This window comes from Oryctolagus cuniculus, chromosome 1, assembly GCF_964237555.1.
Source record: "Oryctolagus cuniculus chromosome 1, mOryCun1.1, whole genome shotgun sequence".
NCBI lineage: Eukaryota > Metazoa > Chordata > Mammalia > Lagomorpha > Leporidae > Oryctolagus > Oryctolagus cuniculus.
The window spans coordinates 201,258,873-201,281,589 of NC_091432.1; the positions used below are offsets into that span (position 1 = coordinate 201,258,873).

At 45.6% G+C, this 22,717-nt stretch overlaps 1 protein-coding gene across 2 annotated transcripts in view; it reads left to right on the forward strand.

The window, feature by feature from the left end:
* The window catches only part of TDRD7 (tudor domain containing 7), a 71,468-nt gene that overhangs the window by 9,381 nt on the left and 39,370 nt on the right, over nt 1-22,717 (forward strand). For both annotated transcript variants that reach the window (XM_051856279.2, XM_070054746.1), the window contains 5 exons: nt 8,653-8,865; nt 11,735-11,876; nt 12,772-12,985; nt 15,716-15,789; nt 17,863-18,080. In XM_051856279.2, coding sequence (XP_051712239.2) covers nt 8,659-8,865; nt 11,735-11,876; nt 12,772-12,985; nt 15,716-15,789; nt 17,863-18,080 — 855 coding nt within the window. In that variant the 5' untranslated portion in view covers nt 8,653-8,658. Of the gene's footprint in view, nt 1-8,652; nt 8,866-11,734; nt 11,877-12,771; nt 12,986-15,715; nt 15,790-17,862; nt 18,081-22,717 lie in introns of those variants that run through there.

The window sequence follows — 22,717 nt, forward strand, 5'->3', positions numbered from 1 at the left end:
AGGGAGAAATCGGGGTGGGCGTGGTCCTGAGCAGCTGGCCAGCCTGCACTCTGGTGGTCACTACTTGAGGAAATAACCATACAGTAAAAATTTGGTGACCTTTGACTGTTGAGTCACAGACTGGTAAATCAGATTTCCCTTGTCATGAGGAGTTTATGATTTAAAAACCAAAATTCATACTTCCGTGTTAACATCTGGCAGCCATGAAGGACAGGTCCCAAAGCCGCTGGACCCCTCTCCTGCTCCCTGGCACAGGCATTCAGAGTGTGGGCTGGGGGCAGGGCGGAGGTGTGCAGCCTCCTCCGCCGTCCTTTCTCATAGGTGAATCTGTGTCTAGAGCACCGGCTCCACCCATCCCTGTGGCGAGGTGGAGGCCACTGCTGATCTCAGGGTGATGTGAGGTAGGAATGTGGGCGTGGCGTCAGATAGACAAGGGTCATAATCTTGGCTTCCTTGTATCCTGTGAGAACTTGGGCATTTAATGTTTCTGCGCCTTGGTTTTCAATCAATAGAGTGAGAATACTTTCCTCCCAGAATTACTGCGCATGTAGGGTTTTTAGAGAGCCCACTTCTCAGAATTTACCCAAGAAATAAAAACATATGTCTGCCTAAAGACTTGAGCCTGAATGTCCAAGGCAACTTTGTTTGATTTGAAAGACTTATTTATCTGAAAGGCAGAGTTACAGAGAGAGGAAAACAAAGAGAGAGACAGGGATCTTCAATCCATTGTTTCACTCCCCAAATAGTGACAGTAGCCAGGCCTGGGCCAGACTGAAGCCCGGAGCTTCTTCCTGGTCTCTCATGTGGTTTCATGGGCCCAGGCACTCAGGACATCTTCCACTGCTTTTTCCCAAGCCATCATCAGGAAGCTGGATGGGAAATGGAGCAACTGGGACATGAACTGGTGCCCATATGGGATGCCGGCATTGCAGGCAGTGGCTTTAACCTCTACCCTACAACTGAGGCCCCAAGGCAACTTTATTTGTAATAGCCCCAAATTGGCAGCAACCCCAACATCTGCCGGCATTTGAATGGATAAACAAACGGTAGTGTGTTCGTGCCATGGAGGATGGCTCACCCTTAAAGAGGAATGGACTGGTGAGTGCAGGAACATGGGTGAGGCTCCAAATGCCAGGCAGAAGGCACTCTGCTGACAGAAAATGAATTGGTGCCATCGAGAGCCAGGACAGGCTGTGAGCTGCGAGAGCTGCCTCGGATGGGCACAATTTGAACTTCAGGTTTTTATTAGATAAACTTCACTTGCAGTAAGTGTCACTTTTTAATTTTTTTTTTTTTTTTTGGTTTTCAATTCTATGAATTTTTTCAAAAATTTATGAAAATCAAAAGGTTTCTGTCAACCCCAAAAGGTACCTGTTCCCTCTTTGCAGTCATTCCTCTCTCTGTATCCTTAGGCCTGGGCAACCACTGATCTAATTTCTGTGCTTACAATTTTGCCTTTTCCAGAATGTTCCCGTGATCATATGGTATTGGCCTTTTGTGTCTGGTTTCTTCATTTAGCATGTGAGAGTCATCATATTGTATGTATTAATTGTCTGTTCCTTTCTATTGCTGAATAGTATTCCACTGTTCTCTATACGAGATTGATTCAACATTTGGATTGTTTCCAGGTTGGGAGCAATTATAAATAAAACCGTTATATACTTCATGTGCAGGTTTTTGTGTGGACATGTGTCATCATTTGTCTTAGGAAATTACCTAGACGTGAGATTGCTGGATTGTATTGGTAAATGTATGCTTTACTTCGTAAGAAACTGCCAGCGGGGCTGGCGTTGAGGTGCAGCAGGTTAACCCACTGCCTGCAACATTGGCATCCCATAGGAGCACCAGTTCGAGTCCCAGCTTCTCCATTTCAGATCTAGCTCTCTGGTAAAGTACTGGAAGGTGGCCCAAGGACTTGGGTCCCTGCCACCCACATAGGAGACCTGGAGGAAGTTGGATTCTTTCTTTCAAATGGAGAGAAAGAGTTAATGTCCTCGCATGCCTTCTCCAGGATCTCGTTTGCTAATCTTTTGATAGGAATTTCTGCATTTATGTTCATGAAGGACGTTGGTCTTTACTTGCTTGCAGTGTCTTTGGTTTTCTCTCAGTATAATGCTGGATGCATCAAATAAATTCAGAAAAGTCTCCTTCCCTCTATTTTCTGGAAGTGTTTGTATAAAAGTAGTATTAATTCTTCCATACATGTTTGGTATAATTTTCCAGTCAAGAGATCTGAGCTTTGAGTTTTTCTTGTGTGAAGGTTTTTAACTGTAAATTCAATTTCTATAATCAATGTAAGAATATTCATGTTAACATTTTCTTTTTGAGTGAACTTTAAAATTTGTGTCTTTCAATGCATTTATTCATTTAATTTATCAAATTTGTTGGTATAACTTGCTCTTTGTAACTTAGGATCTCTTTTGATGGTGTCTGGCTCAGTCCCATCATAATAATTTGTGAATTCTTTTTTTTTTTCTTTGATTCATCTTCCTAGAAGTTTATCAATTTTATTGATGTTTTCCAAGAACTAGTTTTGGTTTTATGATTTTTGCTTCTACTGCTTTTCGTTTTCATTATTGCTCTGTTTCATCATTTCAGTGTTGATTTCTGTACCTCATCTTTATTTCCTTCTGCTTCCTTTTTATATGATTTTTTTTTCTCAAGGTAGGCAATTAGAGCATTGATTTAGCACAGTTCTTCCATTCTAATATAAATTGCTATAAATTTCCCTGTCAATAATGCTTTAAGTACAATCTCCAATTTTTATATATGTGTCCTCATTTATTGGAAATATTTTTTGAATTTTTTGAGGGGGTAGGTTTTGACCCTTGGTTGTTTAGAAGCATGTTGTCTGCAAATATATGGATATTGCCTACATATTGTTCACATATCTGTTACAGATACCCAAATTAATTTTACTGTGGTCACAGGATATTCTTTGTCTAATTTCAATTATCTTAAAAATCGTTTGAATATTGTTCTAAGTCCTAGAATATATTCTCTTTTTCTAAAGATTTATTTATTTATTTGAAAGACAGGAATTCAGGGAGAGAAGGGGAGAGAGAGAGAGAGGTCAATCTCCCATCCACTGGTTCTCCACAGATGGCCGCAATAACTGGGGCTGGGCCAGGCCAAAGCCAGGAGCTTCTTGATCTGCCACATGGGTGCAGGAGCCCAAGTATTGGGTCGTCTGCTGCTGCTTTCCCAGGCACATTAGCAGGGAGCTGCATGGAAAGTGGAGCAGCCAGGACTTGAATCAGCGCCCATGTGGGATACCAGCACTGCAGGTAGAGACAACTTTCTACGCTATAGCACCAGCCCCTAGAATGGATTCTGTACTGGTGAATGTTCTATGTGCTCTTGAAAAAGTGTATATTCTACTGTTGTTGGAGAGGAAATTCTGTCAGTTCTATTAGGTCAGTGTCATTCATAGTGTAGGTCAGTGCTCCTTCCTGCTGGTTCCAGCAATCACTGAGAAGGGAGTTTCAAAGTCCCAACTATAATTGTGAATCTGTTCTTAAAAGAGCAGGTTTGTGTGTTCTGATTTAGTTACACTTAGGATTGCCGCATCTTCCTGATGGACTAACTCCTTGATCATGTGTGATGTCCCTTTTTATCCCTGGTAAAATCCCTTGTTCTGTTATTGATATAGTGTTTATATAGCATGTCTTTTCCTTTTTACTTTGAACTATGTATTTATATTTGAAATGAGTTTCTTTTTTTCCGCCAGAAACCTTTTATTTAAGGTAATCAAACTTCATGCATTTCATAAACACAAATTTAGAAATGTAGCAATTCTTCCCACCCTTTTTCCTCTTCCCCCTCCTATTCCTATTATTTTTCACTAAAATCTATTTCCAGTTAGCTTTATACACATAAGATTAACCCTATACTAAGTAACGAGTTCAACAAAGAGTATGGGGAAAAAAACTAAAAAAAAACCCAAACTGTTCCTCAGCAGTGAAGGCAAGGCTGTCGGTACCTGAAGTGAGTTTCTTGAAGGTATTTTATAGCTAAGTCTTATTTCTTATCCTCTTTGTCAGTCTCTGATGTTTTACTGGGATATTTCAGTCATTTACATTTAATGTAATTATTTAAGATTCATTTATTTATTTGAAAGGTAGAGTTACAGAAAGGGAGAAAGAGAGAGAGATGTTGATCTTCCATCTGCTGGTTCACTCCCCAGATGGCTGCAATGGCCAGAGCTGGGCCAGACTAAAGGCAGGAGCTTTATCTGGTCTCTCACATGGGTGGCAAGGGCCCAGACACTTGGGCCATCTTCCACTGTTTTTCCCAGGCCATTAGCAGGGAGCTGAGTCAGAAGTTATCAGCCAGAACACAAACCAGCACCCATATGGGACGCCAGTCTAGCAAGCCGCAGGTTAGCCCATTACACAGCAACGCCCCTAATGTAATTACTGGTATGACTAATTTTGCTAGTTTTTTTTTTTTTATTTTATTTACCTCTGTTGTTATTTTCCTTTTTTTCTGCCTAATTTTTAGCATTTATACCTTCTTTTTGAGTATTATTTTGTTCTACTTTATCTTTACTATTGGCTTATTATGCTGCTTTTAAAGCCAGCGCTGTGGCTCAATAGGCTAATCCTTCGCCTGCGGCACCTGCACCCCAGGTTCTAGTCCTGGTCCGGGCGCCGGATTCTGTCCCAGTTGCTCCTCTTCCAGGCCAGCTCTCTGCTGTGGCCTGGGAGTGCAGTGGAGGATGGCCCAAGTGCTTGGGCCCTGCACCCGCATGGGAGACCAGGAGAAGCACCTGGCTCCTGGCTTCAGATCAGCTTGGCGCGCCACCCGCAGCGGCCATTGTGGGGGTGAACCAACGGAAAAGTAAGACCTTTCTCTCTGTCTCTCTCTCACTGTCCACTCTGCCTGTCAAAAAAAAAAAAAAAAAAAACAAAAACAAAAAACCAAAAACACACACACACAACACTTTTAGTGGTTGCTATAGAGTTTACGTCTTTATTGCAGTCTGCCTTCAGATAAGTTATACTGCTTCATGTATAGTTTGAAAGCCTTCCAGTGATACACTTGTACTTCTTCTCTTTTGTTCTCCGTGCTGTTGTTGTTTTACTTTGACACGTATGGATCCACATAAGGGAGCATTTTTTGGGTGACAGGAACATCTGTGTCTTGACTGTGGTATCGATTAAATGAGTGTTTATATTTTTCAAAACTCAAGAAACACTACACACAAAGTGAGTTTATCTTTTTTTATATAAATGTTGTTATACCTAAATGAATATGTTAATGTTTATGTAATATATGTTTATATGTTATATATAAAATCTCTGTATATATGTTGAGTAAAAATAAAAGACCTAGTATAGATCTTTCTCTTACTGCATTATTAATTAAATATTATTGGTGCTGGTGATGACTATTTGTAAAGAGTTAATGTTGGGGCCGGCATTGTTGCATAGCAGGGTGGGCCGCCTCCTGGAGCACTGGCATCCCATATGGACACTGGTTCGAGTCCTGGCTGCTCCACTTTCAATCCAGCTCCCTGCTAACGGCCTGGGAAAAGCAGCGGAAGAGGGCCCAAGTGCTTGGGCCCTTGCCACCCATGTGGGAGACCAGGAAGAAGCTCCTTGCTCCTGGATTTGGATCAGCCCAGCTCTAGCCATTGTGGCTGTCTGGGGAGTGAACCAGCAGATGGAAGACCTCTCTGTCTCTCCCTCTCTCTCTAACTCTGCCTTTCAAATAAGTAAATAAGTCTTCAGGAAAAAGAACATCCACAGTTCCTGTGGATGCTCTTAATTACAAATGCTCAAATGATATCAAGGTTTAAATAGCAAATGAAAATCTAAGTATTAATTATGTACTTCCCTGTACTTCACATTAACTTTTTTTAAGGAGTTATTTATTTATTTGTAAGCACACAGGCCATCTTCCACTGCTTTTCCAGGCCATTGGCAGGGAGCTGAATTGGAAGTGGAGCAGCCGGAACTTGAACTGGCACCCGTATGGGATGCCAGCACCGTGGGCTGAGAATTAACCTACTATGCCACAGCACCAGCCCCTTGTTTCTTTTTTTTAAATGGCAAATAAGAAATTTCTGGAATTGTGTGCTGTTCTTCTTTTCTGTTCTCTAAGCTAGAGAAAGAAAAGCCTGCTTGTCTAGAATTCTGTGTTGTCCAGTATGGCAACCACAAGCCACATGATCCTGGCCACCCTTTAAATGCTCAAAGCCACATGTGGCTCATGGCTGCCATGTTGGACAGCAGTATTGGGTGCTTCCATCATCACAGAAAACGCTGTTGGATAGCACTAAAGAAGGAAAACTGCACACTGCCCACGGCTGGCCTCCCAGTAAGCCCCTCTCCCAACTTTCTGAGCATTATTCTCTGAATATGTCTCCATTCTATTTTTTTTTTTTTTTTTTTTTTTTTTTTTTGCTTTTCAAAACTAAAGCAGGGACTGGCATTGTGGCACAGTGGGTTAAGCTGCAGCCTGGTGATGCTAGCACCCCATATTGGAGCACTGGTTCAAGTCCTTGGCTGCTCTGCTTCCGATCCAGCGTCCTGCTAATATACCTGGAAAGGCGGGAGATGGTGGTCCAAGTACTTGGGCCCCTGCCACCCGTGTAGGGTACCCATATGGAGCGCCTGGCTCTTGGCCTTCACCCTGGCACCCATGTAGGAAACCATGTGGAATACCTGGCTCTTGCCTTGCAAATAAATACATTTTAAAAGAAAAACAGTGAAAGCAGCTGTGGTCATTAGTCCAAAGGAAATATGAGTGGCTGATCTTGAAAAATACATGCTGTTGACTGGTGGGAATCCTAAGCTAGGGTCCCTGCTGATTTCCTAAGTACCAAAATTCACTGTTCATATTTTCTCTTGCTTGATCTGTCTGCATTGTATGTTACTTTTTAATTTTTTAAGGTTTATTTATTTATTTATTTGAGAGATAGAGTTACAGAGAGGGAGAGACAGAGAGAAAGGTCTTCATCTGCTGGTTCACTCCCCAAATGGCCGCAATGGCTGGAGCTGGGCTGATCTGAAGCCAGGAGCTTCCTCTGGGTCTCCCGTGTGGGTGCAGGGGCCCCAGCATTTGGGCCATCTTCTACTGTTTCCCAGACCATAGCAGCTGGATTGGAAGAGGAGCAGCTGGGACACAAACCAGCACCCATGTGAGATACGGATACCACAGGCAGAGGCTTAGCCCACTATGCCACAGCGCCAGCCCCTCACTTTTTATTTTTAATTTGAGAGACCCAGAGGGATAGATAGACAGCAAGCTCTCATATGCTAGTTCACTCCAAATATGGCTTTACTGGCTGGGACTGTGCCAGGTCAAAGCTGGGAGCTAAAAACTCAGCCTAAGTCTCTCTTGTGGATGGCAGGGACCCAACTACTTGAGCCATCATCTGCTGCCTCCCAGGGTTTGCAACATCAGGAAGCTGGAATGGGGAGTGGAGCTGAGGACTGAACCCCGGTATTCTGATGTGGGGTGCAGGCATCTCAGCTTACGTATTAACTACAAATGCCTGCCTTGTATTATACTTTTGAGCATGCCTTTCTTCTTGGTTCTCTCCTCCTTTTGTGTATATGACTCTGTCTTCTGTTTCTGTCTCTCTACTCCCCTTTTCTCAACCTTTATAACTTACTCTTCCTCTGCCATCCTTTAAACAACAGCCTACCACAGGGGTCCATCTGTACGTTATTTTGACTCCCTGGATGGCAGATACCACCTATTAGTTGGAGGTCAGAAAGTCTGTAACTAGCTCAGACCTCTTAAGCTAAGTTCCCAGTCTAGGTGTCTCCGTGGCTCTCCCACAGGCATGCCAGCCTCCGTGTGTCCCCAGTGGATGCTCTCTTCTCCTCTTGCAAACCTGTCTCTACCCCACCTCAGTGTGAGTCACTGCTGTCCACCATGCTTCCCAGGTGGAAACTGGGAGCCCCTTCACCATCCAGGCCAGTCCCTCAATTCCTGCTGACCCCACCTCCTGACCACCTCTCAGCTCCCAGGCCTTGTTTCCAGGTCCCCCACAGCTCCATATATTCTTACAATTTGTTCATCTTTCTGCTTCCTGTGTGTCTTCCTCCATTGCTGACTGGTGATCTTCCTGTGATGCAGAGCTCATCATTTTATGCCCCTATTTAAAATCCCCTGAAGAGCCCACATTATTTTTGGCTAAAGTGCAAGTGTTCTAGCATGACGTAGTCGTCTCAAGCTCTTCCCCTTCCCAGCCCCCAGCTCCCGGCCCCCAGCCCCTAGCCTGGAGTCGCCTTTAGTCCTGTCCAGCCACTTAGCAGCCTGGAATGCTCAGAATACGCCATGTCTTCTCTCACCCCTGTGCCTTTGCACGCCTGTTCCTTCTTGGGCTGAGAGCTACACCCAGCCCCGCAGCCACCTGGCAGAGTCCATGTTCAGGACGGCAGGCCTCTCCTTGCTTGGGAAAAATTCCCTGAACTCTTAACTCCTGGGGCAGTCTCTGTGCCTGACCTTCCCCTGCCTTCTCACAGTATTCTGGTTTTTTCCTACCAACAGCAGTCATTTCTCTTTATTGAAATTGCACAGAAACTATTCAGGAATATTGTATGGAGTAATCTGACAAGCTTCAGCTCTGAAAATCTACTCGACTTCACAGACTAACGAGGCATATTATGGTGACTTTGTACTGTGTTCCTCCAGGCGAAGATGCTGGAAGCAGATCTGGTTTCCAAGATGCTGCGGGCTGTTCTGCAGTCTCATAAGAATGGGATCGCCTTGCCCCGGCTGCAAGGAGAGTACCGATCCTTGACTGGAGACTGGATCCCCTTCAAACAGCTGGGTTACCCAACCCTGGAAGCCTACCTGAGAAGTGTGCCAGCAGTTGTCAGGATAGAGACCAGTAGATCTGGAGAGGTAAGGTGGTGGCTGTGCCTGTCAGAGGAAGCCAGCTCCTTGGCAGTGGCCTGTCAGGTGCTTCCAACCTGGTATCCATGATCGAAGTGCAAGTGTAGAACCAGCTAAGTGGTTTGTGGTGATAGAATGGTCTTCAAAGCACAGACAAATTGTGTTTCAGCGCTCAAATTCTTTTCATTTCAAAAATAAGATTTTGGGGCTGGCGCCATGGTGCACTAGGTTAATCCTCTGCCTGTGGCACCAGCATCCCATATAGGCACCGGTTTCTAGTCCTGGCTGCTCCTCTTCCAGTCCAGCTCTCTGCTGTGGGCCAGGAGTGCAGTGGAGGATGGCCCAAGTCCTTGGGCCCTGCACCCACATGGGAGACCAGGAGAAGCACCTGGCTCCTGCCTTCAGATCGGCACAGCTCCCTCTGTTGCAGCCATCTGGGGAGTGAACCAACGGAAGGAAGACCTTTCTCTCTGTCCCTCTTTCTCACTGTCTGTAACTATACTGTCAAATAAGAATCTTTAAAAAAAAATAATAAGATTTTAACCGTGTTTCCAAACTTGAAAGTTGAAGTTTACCCAGCTTCAACATCCAGGCAAAGTAACTCTGCTGGAGGCCTCACCTGCCTCCATACCACGCCGCCTCCTGCAGACCTGCCTGAAAGGGCTGTTGCCAAGGTGCCCGTCACTGGCCACAGTCGTGTGCACTCCTGCTGTCTGGGCCCAGCTCCATGCCTAGTGGATCATTTGTTGCTCCTGAACATGACAGGGCCTCCCTGGCTGGTGGTCTGTCTCTCATTCATACCAGTGTGGTCATATCATTCAACCTCTTTAAATTCCTCAGTCTCTCTGGAAGAAAGTACTTCATGTCTATTATGGGCCGATTGGTGGCATCAGGTAGATCTTTTATTGCAGTTTCACTTCTTGGTTACCCAGCAGTTTTAGTTTTTGGTGTCTGCCTGTTGTGTGCTTTGGAAGATAAGGACACACCACCCCCAAAGCCAAACAAAACAAACCAAAACAGGAAAAAAAAAATTCTGCCTTCCCTCATCTCCCCCCAAAAATAAAAACTGCTGTAGCTTCTTGGGTCTGTTTCTGCATACATAAATCACAGCACAGGTCTGGAGCCTGTCAGAGAGTTTCCTGTGTCTGCAGAGGTGGGGAGCCAGAGGGTGGGAGGAAAGGGAAACCAGGGTCAGGAGAGAGGTCAAAGGGCAGGCACACCTTGTCTGTAGTAATCCTTCTAGGAGGATACACATTAAATACTGATAGCAAAGTGTGCTTCCGTGTCCCCTGCCTCCCAGGCGGCCTGGCCCCTTGCTGGCAGTTCGGCCATTATAGCCTTGACACAGTGGTTTCCATTTTAGTTTCTTTGCCCCTCTGTTTCCTTCATAGACTTCTTGAGCATGGAGGACTATTCTTTTCACCACTAATTATTATACTTAGTATGCGTTAAATGCACGAATGCTCAGACATCTGCATGAATTAATAAATTAATAATGTTTTTTGTAGATACTATACTATGTTTTACCTAACTCTTTGGTCCCTTGTTTTGACCGTTGAGATGTCCCACATTTGGGTAGGTAAGTGTTTTGTTTTTGAATGACATTCTTGTAATATATTCTTAGGGCTACAAATGCTGGGCCAAAGAATAGGAACGCATTTTGGTTTGTGGGATAAAGCCTCGTTGTTTTCCTGCTCATGACTTCAGCTTAGAGTCACAGGCCTGTGACTTTAGAGATCATCTGGTTGCAACGGTCGTTACATTTCAAATCATTTTTTCCCCTAATTATCCAGATTTCTTCAAAAAATAAAACCTGATCCACTGTGTTTTAAGCAGGTGCAGAGGGTCCGGGGATTCTGCCTGCCCTTGCTCCCTTACTAGTAGTGCTCCCTGAAGCCCCTCATGGAACTCATGGAACTCTGTGTCTCCAGTGAGCACAGCTTGGAAACCCTGGGTCTAACCCACCCCAGTTTTACAGCTGGGAGCACAGATTTTTCAGTCACCCAGCTCATCCGTGACAAGGACAAGACTAGGATCTAGTGATCTCAGGGGATTAAATGACCGGGAGTTACAAGTCCCTGCTGTGGACTCAGAGAGAGCAAGCCTTGCTGTGGGACTTGGCAGATTGCCTCTGTTTTCCCATGTGTAAAATATTCTTAAAATACCGTTGTGTGGAGTAAATGAGACAGTCATATGCAGAGCACAGATTGCTTTGGTTCCTGTGTTAATCCCATAGCACCTGCTACTTTGTAGATGCTATACCTATTCAATAATAAATGGCATTTTCCATTTGAAGAAAGAGTATTCAGCATACTAGACTGTGCTTCACTCCTCTTGTAGAAAATATTTTGCTGTCACATTTTCAAGGAGAGAGAGAGACATAAATGTGTGCGTATAGCTTGACTTGGGATCTGTCTGCTCACTGGGATCCACTGTCAAAAATTGGCCGCTAGGGGCTGTTGTGGTGTAGCGGATTAAGGGGCTGGCCTGGAGCCAGTTCAATCCTGGCTGATCCACTTCTAAATCTTCTGCCTGGGAAGGCAGCAGACTTGGGCCCCCTGACGCCCTGTGGGAGGCCAGGATGGAGTTTCTGGGGTCCTGGCTTCAGCCTGGCCCAAACCTTGCTGTTGTAGCCATTTCGGGAATGAGCTAGTAGATGGAAGACCTCTCTCTCTCTCTCTCTCTCTCTCTCTCTCTCTCCCTCTCCCTCTCCCTCTCCCTCTCCCTCCCTCCCTCCCTCCTTTCCTCCTTTCCTCCTCCCCTCCCTCCCTCTGTCTCCGCCTTTCAAATAAAATAAATAAATCTTAAAGACATTTGGCCACTAGGTAGCACTGGCTCTGAGAAGTACTTCTCCTCTCGCCCTGCCCCTCCCGAGCAGATCACCTGCTATGCTGTGGCCTGCACAGAAACTGCGAGAATCGCTCAGCTTGTGGCTCGTCAGAGGAGCTCTAAAAGGAAAACCGGGCGGCAAGTTAATTGTCAGATGAGAGTGAAGAAAGCCATGCCATTTTTTCTAGAAGGTACGGGGGCTTTCCATATGCTAAAATGTTTAGACCTATGAATACATTGTCACACAGCCTTATGGAGACATCGCTTATGTTCACGATAAGCGCCTGTGTCTGTCACCATTCATCTGTTGGGGTGACACCCCGAAGCTGGCATATCTGTCTGAGGTTGTTAAGTGGACGTGACAAGCATGGCTTACCTAAGAGGCGCGGTTGCACCAAGTGAGAGAACTCGGCAGGTTTTACTTAAGCATGTCATGGCAAAGACATGCTTTATGTGATTTGAGAGCCTCGTCCAGAATGTTGGATGAACCAAGAATCATGGTTTATGTCATTTTTTGAGCAAGTTGTGTCTTTTGGTAGAAAACCTGTATTTTTTGAAAAACCTGAATTACATAGTACACCAAAGTGTACAGACAGCTCAGCCTGGGTTAGCTGCATGCTTCTCACTACGCTGACAGGTCTAAAACTGCAGGGCCTCAAGAAACAGTTCACTGATGATGGGAAGCGGCAGGAGACAAGGCAGCCATCCCGTGGTTGTGTGCCGATGGAGGACTTTCTGGCCCTGGGGAGATATGAGGCCAGGCCCCAAAGTGGGTAGGACTTGTTCTGATGGGAGGAGGCAGGAGGACTGATGTATGGCTGAGTGTGCTGCATTTGTAAGCGTGAGGGTCAGGCGGCTGCCCCAGCATGGGGAGGGAGTAGAAGGAGGGTAACTGCAGCCCGATGGGTGAGGAACCTCTGCTGAGAGCTCCCCAGCCTTGTCTCCCCCTGCTGAGCAAGCCTCTGAGGCGGCCGGCCTCCTTGTGTGCTTACAAACCGGAAGATCGCAGGGCACAGCTGGGCAGGGGCGATGTGGTGAAACCAGGGTTTGGGAAAGCTAATTGATTCCATTGTGTGTGCCTCATAGGAAAACCAAAAGCGACACTCAGGCAGCCAGGATTTGCTTCAGATTTTTCTGTCAGCCAAAAACCAAGTCCAGCACTGTTAAGAGACAAAGGCCAAGCTGTTGGAGTTATAACTGATGTTGCGTTGCCAGCTTACGCGTTGCCCACCACTGTTGGAAACGAGCTGTTCAAGGACGCTGCAGGGCAGAAGCCCATGACCCTGTCTGCCAACAACAGGTATTTGGGCTTTGTCTGGCTAAAAGGAGAAATTTGGTGGACTTAGGATAATAAACATTAAAACCATGTGTTTGGACCGGTGCTGCGGCTCACTAGGCTAATCCTCCGCCTTGCGGCGCCGGCACACCGGGTTCTAGTCCCGGTCGGGGCGCTGGATTCTGTCCCGGTTGCCCCTCTTCCAGGCCAGCTCTCTGCTGTGGCCAGGGAGTGCAGTGGAGGATGGCCCAAGTACTTGGGCCCTGCACCCCATGGGAGACCAGGATAAGTACCTGGCTCCTGCCATCCGATCAGCATGGTACGCCGGCCGCAGCGGCCATTGGAGGGTGAACCAATGGCAAAGGAAGACTTTTCTCTCTGTCTCTCTCTCTCTCACTGTCTACTCTGCCTGTCCAAAAAAAAAAAAAAGTGTTTGGGTTAAGAAAAGAATACTTTCTGTTTTGCCTAATGCAAGTGCATTTGTAGTAGAGAAATGTGTCATTACTGGTAAGTCCACCTCTGCTGGCTGCCTGGATGCCATTCTCTGAGTGGATCTCTGTTCTCCATTTCCTCTGCCTGTGTGTAGTCTCCCCTTGTAAAGTCCATCCTGAGCGCTCTCTCAGGGTATTGTAAGATGCTATTTTGTTATGATTTACAACTGTTTCTGGAAACCTTTTCCTGTAGTTAACTTTGTCAGTTACTCTGCTTTGCTCCAGTGATGGTGCCCCTAATTACACAGTAGCATCAGACAGCCCTCACCAGGGTGCTGAGCTTGCAGCGGCAAGACCACCTGAAGTCTTAGCGTGGGTGCTGCCACTCAGTGGCCAGACTAAGAAAATTCAGTTGTTTCATCCCGTGGGTCTGTGGTTTCCCCATCTGTCCAGTGAAAATGTTAAACTAGATGATCTCCCAGTTCCTTTCTGGCTCTGCATCTTGTGCCTCCACGAGGTAGCTGGAGGCCAGCAAGCTACCGCCGTGGGCCAGAGCAGGCCCCTGCCTCTTTGTACATGAAGTTTTCCTGGGACGGGGCCACATCTTGCTTACGTATTGCCTGGGGCTGCTTTTGGGCAGCACTGGTGAAGTGGAGTAGGTGTGTAGAGGCTGCCGCGCTGGTTAGGTGCTGCTGGGCCCTCACAGCAGAGGGCTGCTGATGGCTGGTGGCCCCTTCACCCAGCCTTTCTGTTGGAATATTTCTGCCTTTTCAAAGTGGTTTTGTAGTATCATAGCCCTTTAAACCAGTGTGAAAGGATTCCATTTTGTGTAAAATATCATTTTTCCCCAGAAACTCTCCTCTATAATATTCAGGAAGAATTAATCTGAAAATGAGAGGTAGAAAGTATGCTGTATGTTTTGGTATCTCCTGTTACCACTCACAGCTTTGATGCTCTTATAATTGCATACACTAAATAAGCTTTTATTGCCATCCTACAATCTATTCAAATCCTCCAGAATTAAAGTGCTATACAGCAGTTAAGCTGCCTCTTGGGCCCCCACATCCTGTGTCAGAGTGCCTGGGTTGGCATCCTGGCTCTGCTTCCAGTTCTGGCTCTCTGCTGATTTACATCCTGGGAAGCAGCAGGTGATGGCTCAAGTATGTGGGTCCCTACCACCCAAGTAGGAGACCCCAGAGGAGTTCCTGGCTTCCTGGCTTCAACCTGACCCAACGCTGGCTGTTGTGGGCATTTGGAAGAGTGAACCAGCAGATGGAAGATCTCTCTGTCTCCCTCTCTCCATCTTTCAAATAGAAAAGAATAAATTTTAAAAAGCTATCATGAGTGTCCTCAGAGGACAAAAAACTCTTCCGCACACTTACGTGTATTTCTTGGTTTGTATTCTGGATTTCAATAAAATGTCTAAAAGTTTTTAAAAACCATGAAAGGAAACTCATCAAAATATAACTATGATGAAATTCTCTTCGTTTGAAAGAATTGATGTAATTTTAAGAGTGTTCCATACTATTCAAATATTGGGAAATTATGTGTATTCTGGAAAAAGTAGTCATTGAGTAACTCCAGCATGATTCATTCAATCATTTTTACAATATTTGGTCTCCCTTACATATGCCAAACTCTGACACAGGCTCTGGGAATACAGATAATCAATATATGTAGAATCTGGTCAGAGAAACAGATCTGATTGTAAAGTATGTGTGTTGGGGGAGTGGTATTTTCTTTGTCCTCCTGTTTGGAAAATCTTCCTACATATATCCAGTATAAATCATATAACATTATTTTGGTGAGAGTGTTTTTCAGATAGCTGTTGGAGTCATCTCCATCTGGTGTGAGATGTCATTTTTGTTATGTGTTAACATGTAAACTCCATGTTTCTCAGCTCTCTGTCATTTACTCAGCTTATCTGTCCAGCTGCTCTAATTTTATAATGCATTTCAATATCTGGCAATGTAAGCTCTTTATTTTTCTCTTATATTCCAAAATAGTTTCAACTATTTATTCTTTGCATTATTTTCTTTATTCTGTTTTGCTAATCCCTTAAAGGTGATTAATTGTAATTTTGACTTCCCGGGTCTGAAAGAATCTTTCAGAGGCCTTTTTAAAATTTAGCTTCTGACATGCTTTCCTTAACATATTGTTTCATATTTTAGATGTGAAAGATAATGCTCGTTTTCATTTTTTGTAGCTTTAAAATATCTTAATGGATCATTTTGCTTTTCAGCACCACAGAGACTTTAGATGGGAAGTACAGTATAGACTTTGCTATTTGAATTTTATTTTCCTCTTCTTTTTGCTACCTCAGGTTTAGTCCGAAGGTATCACTGTCGCCATCTTTTCAGATGCATCTCGCAAGATCCTGTAGCAAGGAAATGAGCGGTACGTGTGTGTTGGGGTGGTCTCCATGGTGCACACCGGCTTCCTCAGCCCCGCAGCCCCCAGTGGAGGGCCTGGCGTGGCCTCTCCTAAGGGGTCTGCAGAGAAAATAATACCTTCAGAAACATTGTTTGTGTTCTGACCTGAGGCCTGCTCTTGTCCACGCCCATGTGGCTACCTTACCCTCTCACTCTCAGGCAGATAAGCCCCCAGGTTCCAGAGGCTGAGGCTTCATTTAAAGGGACTCCTTTATTTAGGTTTAAAGTGTAGATAGACAGACAGACAGGGCGAGCTTAAACTCCTATCAGTTTCTGACGGCGCCCAAACTGCAGGGAGCCACTGCGCATCTGGCTTTAACTAACCCTTCAGGTTACAACATCCAGAGGGGCTGCTCGGGAAACAACGTGGAGCGTCCTCAGGTCTAGGAATCTGAGGTTAGGAAGTCACCCCGGTCACCTGTCTTCCCCAGTCAGTGTGCAGGCGCCGCCCTCCTGGAGTCCCCCCCCCCCCCCCCCCGGAGGCGCGGGAATGCAGTGTTGTCAGGCCAGCGCTTCCCGTGTGGGAAGTGGAAGTGTGACCTCACGTGATCTGCTGTCTCGGGTGTGATCCTCACTGAGCTGAAATGTTTGTTTCCCTGAGAATACATCTCCAGGACTTGTGGAGATTAGTTGAACAGTGTGCTTTTTGTTTATATGAGTTATTTTAATGTGCGTTTTCTGAAATATGACTTCAGTCAAAGCACATACCTTTTTAGGGGCTTGAGTTACTGTAGCGTTTTTCTGCAGAAGCCCGAGAACTGGTTGCAGTGCTGAAAGGCACGCCCGTCAGCATGGTCTCTGCCACACACTGGCAGCCTGCAGTGATCTCAGTTTAACTAAGTGTGCAAACCTTAGGTGTCTGCAGTGGCCCCACACAGCAGGTGCCTTTGCAGACCCTGCTGGGCCTGCTCTCCTTAAGGGAGGTCTGCCCTGTGCAGAGAAACTCCTAGTTCTTGTTGTTCTTCCTGATCCTTGAATCTCACTGTTAGAGAAGAACTCAGATAAATTAGCCATGCACTCAATAGGAAAAGTATATGAACACTCTGGGTGCTTCTGCTCTCTGTGCCCATCGAGTCTTGGGAAGGGCAGCCCCTCATGCCCTCTGGTGGAAAGGGCAGTTAGCATCTGAGCGTGCTCAGGGAGTGGCCCGCCCTAGGGCAGCCCCAGACGAGTCCCTGTGTCTCTACCAGCCAGTTAAAGATAATGCAAAATAGAAATGACTGAGACCCAGCTGCGGTACTGCTTGTAGAAGGTAATTTTTAATTCACGCTGGTTTATATGCCAGTGAAATTTTGAAGGGATTTGGAATGAATTTCGTAATTCTTGAAATACCAGAACTGACAGCTATAATGAACACTCAAAATTTTGTATTGTCTTAGGGTGTTAATCCAGGCATTCTAAATTTTAAATAAAAAAATAAATATATGAGAGCTAGCTAAAACTTTGTAAATATCTACTTATGAAAGATAAACATTAGAAAAATAAAAATAAAGCATTAATAGTTATCTGTAGGTTCCAAGCTTTTTATTCATGTTTATGAACTGAAGCTGGGGCAGTTCTTGAAGCAGGATTGTTTATTAATAAATTATTTATTTTCCTTAATAATTGGGGAAAGTAACCACAATCTTAAAATCTGAATCAATTTTTTATCTCTATAAAGTGTTCTTCTGTCATATCATTATGCTTTTGTAGACTATAAATTCAGCATTGCATATATACCAATATCATCTAAACTTTTACCTGCCTTAGTTACAGGTAGCAAATGTCTGACTAAGTAGTAAATGTCACAGAAGATCATTCTGATGTCTAAAGTAAACCGTGAGATGTCCTTGCAAGAGAGAGGGGCGAGGTCTCTTCTGCGGGTTTCTGGACCCCGCTGCTCCCTGCAGGGGTAGAGCGTCCTACTGCTGGTCTGCCTGAGCCTGCTCCCTTCTCAGTCCCTTAGTCCCCAAAAACCTGCAGACACCTGTAGATGGTAATGGGGATCACCTAAAATGTTGTGCGTTTCGGTTAATTCTATCATTTTTTTAATTTGAAGATAATTTAAATCAGACTGTTGAAAAACCAAATGTCTCGCCTCCTGCTTCTTACACTTATAAAATGGATGAGGTTCAAAACCGCATAAAGGAAATATTAAACAAGCATAACAATGGCATTTGGATATCTAAGCTTCCACATTTTTACAAAGAATTATATAAAGAAGACCTTAACCAAGGAATCTTACAGCAGTTTGAACACTGGCCTCATATCTGCACGGTACGTTCCTCCCTCCCCCGCTCTCACGCCTCCTCCCCGCCCAGCTGTCCGATCTGAGGTGTAAGTCACACCACCTTTGCCCAGGGAGCGTGAGCGCTGTGCATGTGTTGCCTCCTTAATCTCTATCGCTAAGATTAGCTCATGTTGATTCTTATTCACAGAAGTATGTCAGGGTTGAGGGCTGTATGTGTATTGTAATTGCTGTGGTTATATATGTATTTTTTTGTTGTTTTAAATCATCTTTAAAGTGCATTTAATATGTGGTAATATGTACTGTGTAGCATCTTGTATTGGTTGAACTGCCACCAATAAACACTATTAGTTTTGCCATTTTAATAACTTGGACGTACTAGTACCACATTGTTCATTAGCCTCACATTTTATATGCTCACTCATGAGCAGTCTTGAAGACTTAGCTGAACAAGTTCTAATTATTTATAGAGCAACTTATTTTGAAATTAATTTGGTGTTCATGTTTAAAACTTTTACAAACTTTCTTCAGAGAAAAATTGAACAAAGGAAAAACACAGAATGAAGTATCAGTTTCTGTACCTGCTCCTACCTGGGAGTTTAGAATTATAACCAGATAACACAGAATGGTTCAGTTTAGCCAGAGAGAGTCACCTAGATCCCTAAACCAAAGTAACCTTTAGATATTTCTTAAATGTGAAATATATTCAGAATCTGTTTTAAATGATAGCATTTATTTAAAATATTTTCAAAATGTAACTTTTAAATGGAGCTTTAACAGCTACTTGGTGCTTTTAAGTTTGTGGAATTAAGTATGTGTGAGAATTATGTGTTTTTTGATATAGAGGTGATTTAAAAATAATTTTTATTTCTCATTTCAAAGGCAGAGAGAAGGAGAGGGAGAGAGTGAGTGAGTGAGTTAGGGAAAGAAACATCTCCCATCTGCTGGATCGTTCCCCAAATGCCTGCAACACTTGAGGCTGCATCAGGCCAAAGATGGTAGCCAGGGACTTAATCTGAGTCTCCCAAGTATGTGAACCATCACCTGCTGCCCTCAGGGTGCACATTAGCAGGAAACTGGAACCTGGGGCTTGAACCCAGGGGCTCTGAGATGGGACGCAGGTGTCCCAAGTGTCACCTTAACCACTGTGTCAAACCCTGGCCTGACTTCCCCATTTCTGAGGAGGCATTTGAGGAAGTTGCGCCAGGCTGCTTGAGTTTTAAGATTCAAGGTCTGTTGCCCCTTCTTGAAATTCATGTGGTTGGGGCCAGTGTTGTGGCACAGCAGGTAAAGCCACCACCTGCAATGCTGGCATCCCATATGGTCACCCATTCAAGTCCTGGTTGCTCCACTTCTGATCCAGCTCCCTACTAATGCACCTGGGAGAGCAGCAGAAAATGGCCCCAAGTGCTTGGGCCCCTGCACCCACGTGGGAGACCCAGATGAAGCTCCTGGCTGCTGGCTGCAGCCTGGCCCAGCTTTGACCATTGTGGCCACTGGGGAGTGAACCAGCAGATGGGAGAGCTCTCTCCCTGCCTCTGTCTAACTTTCAGATAAGTAAATAAAAAGAAATGCATGTGTTTCCTTTATTTATTTATTTTTCTGACAGGCAGAGTTAGAGAGAGAGAGAGAGAGATCTTCCTTTCGTTGGTTTACCCCCCAAATGGCTGCTATGGTCAGTGCGCTGCGCCGATCCAAAGCCAGGAGCCAACTGTTTCTTCTGGTCTCCCATGCAGGTGCAGGGCCCAAGCACCTGGGCCATCCTCCATTGCACTCCCGGGCCACAGCAGAGAGCTGGACTGGAAGAGGGGCAACCGGTACAGAATCCGGCACCCCGACCGGGACTAGAACCCGGGGTGCTGGTGCTGCAGGCAGAGGATTAGCCTCATGAGCCGCGGCGCTGGCCTTCCTTTATGTTTTAAACCCATAGATATTCATAGCAAGTTTTTGGTGAATTTAGAGCCTTTATTTTTTAAGCTTTGATAAAAATATCTTCTTTACAATAAAGAAACATTTCAGGAAAACTTCACACATTCTTAACAAATCATGTTCCTGGTTATTTTAATGCTCCATGATAATTAGTGTTATTTGTGTAGCTTTATTTATGGCTTTTTGGGGGGAATTTTCCTCCTGGCTCCTCTTCGTGTCTCCAGCATCCCGGAACGTCTCTTGCTAGGATCATGGATAAGAGAGCCACTGCCCTTAGTGATGTTAAACCACCACCTGAGGTGAACGGTGCCTTAGTAGCTTCCAGGTGCTGAACGTGAGGACGTTGCTGCTGCTGCTGCTTTCAGAACTTGAGTTCAGCTTTGCGTATGCAGTGAGGGTGGAGATGAAGCAGAAGTGCTGTGCACCCGTGTGGTCTGTGCACCGTGTCATCATCACTGCTGGTTCAGCTTAGAGGAGCCTTGTGGCCAGGATGCCAGAAACAGCCAGCCACGCCGATGCCTGGGGATGCTTTGCAGAACTTTGTGTTGTCATTTTTGAATATTTCTTCTAGCAGCCTGCTGGGGAAACAGCTTTAAACAGTTACAGCGTAGTTCTTTCTCCCTTCCAACTTGTTTTCACCTCTCTGCAAAGCAGAAACACGGATAGTATGCCCAGACCTGTTACTCTAGGCAAGGTCTGGTGGTCTTGAAGGCTATGTGGACAATTTAGGGAAAGAAAGAGCTTGATAAGAGGTGTCTCTCTCTCTCTCTCTCTCTCTCTCTCTCTCTCTCTCTCTCTCAATTGTCAGGTGACTGAGGGAGGAATCAAATGTAGTAAAATATTCTATATGGAAAAGGTTGAAAAGTAAAGTTCTAGAAGAAATAACAATCACTCGTAGTTCTACCACCAGAGAGAACCACTTACAGGGATGTCTGTCTGAAGGCCAGATGCAGCGGCATTAGCTTCCAGGGCCAAATGGCCGCTCTGAACTTTGACCCACACGGAGGTTCTAATCAGCTGTGTTCTGTAAGCCACTTAACAAAGATGTTGTTGGGTGGCATCTTGATGCAGGCAGAAGGATGCTTGGGATGTATTCTCAACTGTTTAGCACTCACACATGGCAAGTGTGTGCTGAGAGCTTTAGGAGCTGAAGGGAATGTAGAGTCATTAGCGAAGGAACCCAGGACAGTGAGGCCTGCTGACTCCAGGTCCTGGAGTGTGTGAGTCCCCACTGGATCCTAGGAGAGGGACCGTGACACCTCTGGCCAGGATGGAACTGTGGTCTTAGTGTCCTTAACCCTGGTGGTACGGACTGGTCTTTATAAAGTGCTTTTTGGGCCAGCTGCTAACCCAGCGTGGCCCCTGCCCTGTGGTACTTCCTATCTGGCAGGCAGAGTACACCTTGAGTGAGCTGTAATAAGTCTGCAGTTGTCCCCAGGGAGAGCACAAGGTGCTGAGGGAGTGTGTAAGCAGGAGGGACCCTGCTTGGCCCCAGAGGGGGTGGCCGTTCCACCGAAACCTGACAGATGAGCCAGGCACAGGGAGGTGGGAGAGCACTCAGCCCCGAGAAGCAAGCTGGTGCCACGGCCCTGAGAGAAACATGGAGGCCGAAGGCACTGAGCTGGGAGAGAGCAGCGGCAGAGGCGGGCACCCCGGGGAAGGGGCCGCCTCCCGGTGCTCCCCGTGGGCCATGGCCTCTGTTAACTGATTTCTTCTAAAGCTCGTGAGATCCAGCCTCAAACTCACCGAGCAATGACTTGAACCTCAGAGACTTGTTGACATTCTCCAGTCTCTGCCATTTGGTTGGAGAGATGCCAGGGCTCTCATTAGCCAGAAACTCTGCCGTGGGTGTCTTGGCTGCAGCTGGGTGGTGCCTAGAGGCCAGGGGCTCATTGTTGAGCCAGACTGGATGCACTCCGTAGAGGAACATCTCTGCCAACAGCCCCCAACCTCCTGGGAGGCACTGGCAGGACAGATGGGAACCAGGCTGAGCTGGGCTGGAGGCACACCAGGCCCTAATGGCATTTCGTGAATGACAGCATAAAATTATAGGCCATAAAATGCGAATGCAGAAAGCAATGCTGATTCCACGACTTCCTGAGAGCTTGCATACAGGTATTTGCTGCTAGTCTGGGCCGTGTGACAGCCGTCTTCCTGCCCACTGGAAGTCACCAGGCTTCGTGGTACAGTCCCATACCTCAGACTATGAAAAACTGTTCAAGTTCTGCACGGCAGCCCTGTCACTTACTCAGATACTGTTTTTCTGTTCGGGGGATGTTGAGGAAATCTGTGTTCACTTTCATTGTGATGATTTAATGGTGTGAGATAATAAAGCTCCTTGCAGTCCATGCTAAGTGAATTTCTTGCCCAAGTGAAGCCTGAATATTTTGGGGTTAGAAACAAACAACTTGGATTCCTAAGGAAGTAGAACACAGACCACAGTGAATATCCAGGATCTCTGGTCTCTGCTGCAATCAGCATCGCCAGGCCAGCAAAAAGCAGCATGCAGAAGGCGACGGAGGGCTGGGGAGGACAGTCATTGTCTTGGAGAAACAACACCTCAGTTCTTTTGCAATTTTTCAGTGTGCTGAACACATTATTGGAACGATTTTGAAATTTAATTTCAATGACTATCTGAACAGGAAAGAGATAAAAGAGCACCGTGGCAAAATCAAAATAGAGATGTTGGGGAATAATCTGATGTCGTCACTCTGAAGCTTGAAGGAGAAGCTGCTGT